The 6,297-nt window shown below is 42.5% G+C and overlaps 1 protein-coding gene across 1 annotated transcript; it reads right to left on the reverse strand.

Annotated features, from left to right (window-relative positions):
- Positions 1-435: 435 nt before the first annotated feature.
- Positions 436-5,507, reverse strand: LOC310714365 (dynein axonemal heavy chain 3-like). The gene is made up of 3 exons (XM_083519796.1): positions 5,327-5,507; positions 4,499-4,585; positions 436-3,810 (listed from the first exon to the last, which is right to left on the reverse strand). Exons 1-3 carry the CDS (start codon positions 5,348-5,350, stop codon positions 3,529-3,531), a joined length of 393 nt encoding a protein of 130 aa, XP_083375922.1. The 5' UTR covers positions 5,351-5,507; the 3' UTR covers positions 436-3,528.
- Positions 5,508-6,297: the final 790 nt, after the last annotated feature.

Consider the following 6,297-nt stretch of genomic DNA (forward strand, 5'->3'; position numbering starts at 1 on the left):
GTGAGACAACGGAGAGAAGGAGAGGGCTTCGTTTTAATCTCGAAAGCATGGAGGCAACTCTTCTCGAAAGAGTGTGGGAAAAGGATGCTTAGGAACTGGAGTATGGACGTGTTGTAAGGGAAGGCAGGATACTTCGCCATGCACGAAAGATGTGTATGAACTGTCTGAGATATAAGCAACCGCTTATTAAACTAGCTACAAATTGTCTCCAAATATTCTGCAAGCTGGCGACCGCCCCCTCCTTCAGTGAGCAACGTGAAGGCAACGATTTTGTGGTTTTTTTCTATCACAGAGCAAGCAGTGCGTGCGTTTAGCATGCTGCTAAACAGATATATTTTTTTTAATTGGCGTGGGGTTTGTATTTGTAGTTCTGTAGCGCCCTCTGCTACTTAAATGGCTGTATAGCAGGACATACTTTTAATGATTTTTTAAAAAAGTTAAAATAATGGGGCATTAAACTTTGCATATTTTATTGAAGAATATTCAGAAATGAAAGTGAAGCTGTCCACAAAGTATATGCCAATCTGAAAAACTGCTTAGAATAAGCAGATCTATTGCCACATGACACTGGCTAAACAACTTCAAACAATTGCAACATAAAGATACAAGCCAAAATCTTCTTTTTCAAAATATTTTTAGAAAATACGCATATATGGTAATGTATTGTTGCTTTTGGTTCGTTATGAAAAGTACAATACAAAATTGTGCCTGCAAATTGAAGAGCAGGAATTCTATACAAATGAATTTAATTAACTTGACGTTGATAAAAGTAATTTGTACTAAGAATTTTGTCTAAGGCACCTGTTTCATTGCTGATATATATTACACCAAAGCATCGTTTCATGCATGGCACCAAAAACACTTGCATTTCCTTCATCTGTAATGTGAATGTAAAGTTGCCTAGAATGTATATTGAATTTTAAATGGCATTTCCCCCTCTCTCCTGCACTGATTTTCACACATATCCACAGCAACAATATGAGAGGCTCAAAAGTGCTTTGTTTGCTCAGCATGTTTGCTCAGAAGCAAGTTCCATTTAGTTCAATGGGGTGTACTCCCTAGTCAGTGTGCTTAGCAGCCTATTCATGTTTTACTAGAAGAAAGTCCTATTGTGTTCAATGAGACTTAGTCCCAGGTAAGGTTTGCAGCATCAGTGATGTGCCCAACACACCCTAGCATAATTTCTTCTGAAGTCAGTGGAAATTACTCCAGTGGCTTCTGCCAGTGGGGTAGGATGAAAGTTTGCAACTTTCATGGATCGAGTATATATTATACTGGATCCAACTTTCATGGATCCAGTATAAAAAATATAAGGCACTGAGGAAGGAGACAAAACACTGCATAGCACAGCTACATCAGAATGGTAAATGGGTCCTTTCAAATTCAAAGACTTCTGTTCTATACCATAAAGCTTGTCAGGAATGCTCATCCAGTATTTACTTAAGCTTTGGTAAACGGAATTAGTGTAGAAAGCTTAACAGGTGATCAAAAATACAGACTATTGGACCTCCTTCCCAAGACTTCTGGTAAAGGGGAAAAAATGATATGTAGAATTCATTGTTTCAGTGTACAGAGCTGCATGGCTGCAGAAGCAACAAGCCTGTTAAAATTATTTACATATAAATCACCACCAACCATATTAGAACATACGGAAGTAGCTTGTACGATCGAGAAGAAAAAATGCACTGGAGAATGCAGCTCTGTTTTCTTGGAGAGAGCAATAGAAAAAACTATTAATTTCTCATTTGTAGTAAGCATGCTAGACAAATTCCGTCTGCCGAGAGCTATGCCAATAAAGCAATGTTCACCTAGTGTGGTATCTAATTTCTTCTGAAATTATGAGTCGGCGTTCTGAAGAAATGCACACAAGCAAAGTTGCTCCATTGATATATCCCCATTCAAATATCCAATGAATCCGACTCTTTATTTTAGAGTTGGCCATGCCACATCATTCCCCAAAACGCACACGTACAAAGTAACTGGCTCCGTTTTCCTGATGGAGACAGCAAGCCCAGCAGACAGCGTGATTGGAATATAGATCTACTCATTGCTATGGAAACAAGAGACAAAGCCTGCATGAGGATTAAGAAATGCAAATCCACTAGAATGTGGTTTGTGCCTTTCTATTAAGCTGTCCCTGCACAGGCTATAAAAGACCTGTAATATATTTATGTACGACTAAGTGACTGGTATGAATTGATAAAACCGTTAACTCCAGTATTCAAATTATTGTAAATCAGTGCTAAATGTCATTTATTTGTTTCTCCTTGACACCAATGTACAGTTAACTACCTTGTAAAAATCAATGCAGAAGTGTCCTAAGCATGAATAGCTAACACATTTATGCATTAGCCTTCTAAATATATTTGTGAAAAGATTTTTCTGCGGCCTTAGCTACTACATTTCCACTGAAAAAGCAGTATTTCCCCCTTGGAAAGCTGGAGGCATTTTGGCATGTTTCCTGGACTGTAGACTACGCTACCCCATTTATCCAGAGTGCTTTGAGGAGTGTGGTCTATGGCTGCAATCCTATACCACTTACCTTTCCTGAGCAAGGTTCTGGAGCAAGTGGTTGCAGACCAGATCCAGGTGCTTTGGGAAGAAACTGATTTTCTGGATCCATTTCAATCGGTATAGGCCCGGTTTTGGCACAGAAATTGCTTTGGTCGTCCTGTATGACGACCTCTGTCGAGAGAGACACAAGGGAAACCTATCCCTGTCAATTCTTCTCGACCTCTCAGTGGCTTTTGATACCATCAACCATGTTATCCTTCTGGAGTGACTCTCAGAACTAAGTGTGGGTGGCACTACTTTGCAGTGGTTCCAGTCCTACTTGGATGGTAGCTCCCAGAGGGTGTTACTTGGGGAGTGCTTTTCATCCCCTTGGAACCTTCAATGAGGGGTTACGCAGGACTCAATTCTATCCCCCATGTTGTTTAAAAGATGTTGTTGGACTCCAACCCCCATCAGGACCAAACAGCATAGGTCATGGTCAGGGATTATAGGAGTTAAGAGTCTAACAGCAACTGGAAGACCACAGATTCCCCTGTTTTATAGCTGAAGGTCTAATCTAGATTTGCATTTGAGTCAAAATTAGGCCTGCTAATAAGAGCATACTGTTCCATGTCAGGAGATGGTACCGGCCCATAGCTAACCTCATAAGCAGAACTCCAGACAAAGCATAGGATAACCCACCTAAGGTTATCAGGACAGTGGTGTCTCGGGCTACCATAGGAATAACACAGGTCAGCCTGAGCTGTTTCATTTGAAAAGGGTGATGCAGGGAACAGCAGCTTATGAACACTTCTGCATGTGTTTCGTGCTCTTGGTAGCACTTGTGTCAACAGAGTCTGCTCCAAGTAAGAAACCCTTTTCTTGCAGATGTCTTGAAAGCACAACTTAGGTGCTCCTTTATTACTTCAGAGAATTCTACAAGGCAGAAATGCAGAGTCCTGTTCTTTGATCTCTGTGAAGGCTGAACTGTTTCTTGTGTGGTATTTGTGGAAACATCATTGTAAGAGGTCTGAGTTATTCTTCCCCAGAATGTGTAGTTTCATTCATTCGCAGAGGGAGCAACCCTTCAGCTTCTCTCAGTTGTTCATGTTTGGGTGCCACCACATTTGCGGCACGGTCATGCTCTTCAACGGCCCTGACCCCTTCTTTCACGCTCTCCATGGCCAGCGTGACAGGTCCATTCGGATCCGGCATGGGTTTGAAAAAGGAGGTATTTGCCAGGTTCAGGGTGTGGAGAGCCGGAAGGGGAGAGTCCAGGGCTGGCATTGCCTCGGCAAGGTCTCCCTCGCACTCCTCCTGTAATCATATCAAATATACCACATAGTCAGGATGAACAGTCCAGTGAAACAATAACTTTCCAAGAACCACCCTTTCCTTTCTTATTCCAGCTGTTGCCACTGGATGTGCCTTGACTGGAATTGATTGAGGGCCCTCTCGGTGGCAGTTCCCCACCTGCCAAATGCACTCCCTGCTGCAATGGGAACATGGTCACCCAGTGAGTTTTAGAACTCAGTGTGGAATTGAACCCCGGTCTCCCCTGGCCTAACACTCAACTGCATCACACTCACTCACTTGTGACCCCACAAAAGGAGGGCATTTTTAGCCCAATATTACTTTTAACTCTGGGGTAAATAGCAACCCTGGGAAGGCAGCTGTCAACATTTCCCTTTTTTTGAGGGATATTCCCTTATTCCGAATAGGATTCTTCGCAAGAAAAGGGAAAAGTTGACAGCTATGGGCGGATCAGAAGTGGGGGGGGGGGCAAGGGGTTGAAACCCCTCTAAGCAACATCATGTGTGAACATCCCCTCTTAATTGCGGCTCTTTAGTTAAAGAGCAACTGTGGAAGGGCACATCATGTGCTGACAGTGCAGCCCTGTGTGTGCCTCTTTTTTCAGTCTTCTTGGGTTCAAGGCGGCTTACTCTCAGGTAAGTTGGCATAGTAGAGAATGGGGAGGGAGCACCAGGCTGCACAGCACAATTACCTGAATACCCTGGGCAATAGCGGCCGCTTCATTGGCTTCGTTTTCATCTGCACCCACTAGCTGCTCCTTGGCATCAGAAACTGCAACCTAAGGAGGACAACCAAGGGAGAGGGCATAATCTACATATTAATTCCTTACTGTCCCATTCTTCAGTTCACCACATTTCATAATCATATTCAAATTCAGGGGGGGGAAACAAAAATGCACCAACATTTTAGTGGGCAACTAGGTACCAGAATCTGCCAGTGATTTTGCTTTCTAACTAATCAGGAACTGTAGTTTGTTAAGGGTGCTGGGAACATATACAAATTTCCTTAAAATCTACCTGTTTTGATTGAGGTCCCTCTCAGTGGCAGTTCTCCACCTGTCAAATGCACTCCCTCGTGCAATGGGAACAGGGTCACTCAGTGAGTTTTAGATTTGAACCCCGGTCTCCCCTGGCCTAACACTCAGCTGCATCACACTCACTCACTTATGACACCACAAAAGGAGGGCATTTTTAGCCCAATATTACTTTTAACTCTGGGGTAAATAGCAACCCTGGGGAGGCAGCTGTCAATGTTTTCCTTTTTTTGAAGGAAATTCCCTTATTCCGAATAGGATTCTTCGCAAGAAAGGGGAAAAGTTGACAGCTATGGGCGGATCAGAAGTGGGGGGGGGGGCAAGGGGTTGAAACCCCTCCCCGCAACATCATGTGTGAACATCCCCTCTTAATTGTGGCTCTTTAGTTAAAAAGCAACTGTGGATACAGCAGTTAATAATAAACAGCAGATATAACTACGGATACAGCAGAAAATGAAAACAGATACAAATTTCCATAAAATCTACCTGTTTCAACATAACCAGAGACATGGGCTCCTTGGTGACGTGGTCAGACTCCTCCAAGTAGTATTCCACTAGAAATCCATTGAGTAAAAACTTGAAATTGCTTGAGTACTCAAGAACGTTCTCTCTCAGTCTCTGTTCATAATACTGAGCTTGAAATGGATACAGCAGATAATGAAAACAGATACAGTGGTGCCCCGCAAGACGAATGCCTCGCAAGACGGAAAACTCGCTAGACGAAAGGGTTTTCCGTTTTTGAGCTGCTTCGCAAGATGAATTTCCCTATGGGCTTGCTTCGCAAGACGAAAACGTCTGGCAAGTTTGTTTCCTTTTTCTTAACACCTTTGATACAGTTGCGACTTGACTTCGAGGAGCAACTCATAGAACGCAGTGTACATAGTAACCTTTTTTGAGGTTTTTAAAGACTTTGGTGATTTTTGAAGCTTTTCCAAAACTTCTTTTGCAGCCATTTGGTAAGTTAAGCTTTTAAAACTTTTTTGGGGGGTTTTGGATTTTGGGTTGGGGTGTTTGGAATTCAAGGACTTGGTGTTGGGAAGGGGTTTGCAAGAATCTGGAAGCTTGTGTGTTTTTTTCCTGCATTTTTATGATTTTCTGTGACCATTGGGCCACTCTGCTGTTTTTTAAAAAAATTCTGGATTTGAATTTCTGTGTGTTGGGTGGCTGGGGGAACAGTTGGGGAGGGGTTTGCAAGGATCTGGAAGCTTGTTTTTTTTCTGCATTTTTATGATTTTCTGTGACCATTGGGCCATTCTGCTGTTTTTTAAAAAAATTTCTGGATTTGAATTTCTGTGTGCTGGGTGGCTGGGGGAACAGTTGGGGAGGGGTTTGCAAGAATCTGGAAGCTTGTTTTTCCCCCCTGCATTTTTATGATTTTCTGTGACCATTGGGCCACTCTGCTGTTTTTTTAAAAAAATCTGGGTTTGAATTTTGAAATGTTCTTTACAGCATGTGTG

This window comes from Podarcis liolepis (assembly GCF_965112155.1).
Source record: "Podarcis liolepis genome assembly, chromosome: 8".
NCBI classification, from domain to species: domain Eukaryota; kingdom Metazoa; phylum Chordata; class Lepidosauria; order Squamata; family Lacertidae; genus Podarcis; species Podarcis liolepis.

Coding starts and splice junctions, on each gene's coding strand:
- LOC310714365 (XM_083519796.1), bottom strand. CDS start 5,350: ATGTCTCTGGTTATGTTGAAACAG. Junction 4,586..5,326: donor CTCTGGTTATGTTGAAACAG/GTAGATTTTATG, acceptor TGTCCTCCTTAG/GTTGCAGTTTCTGATGCCAA. Junction 3,811..4,498: donor CTATTGCCCAGGGTATTCAG/GTAATTGTGCTG, acceptor ATATGATTACAG/GAGGAGTGCGAGGGAGACCT.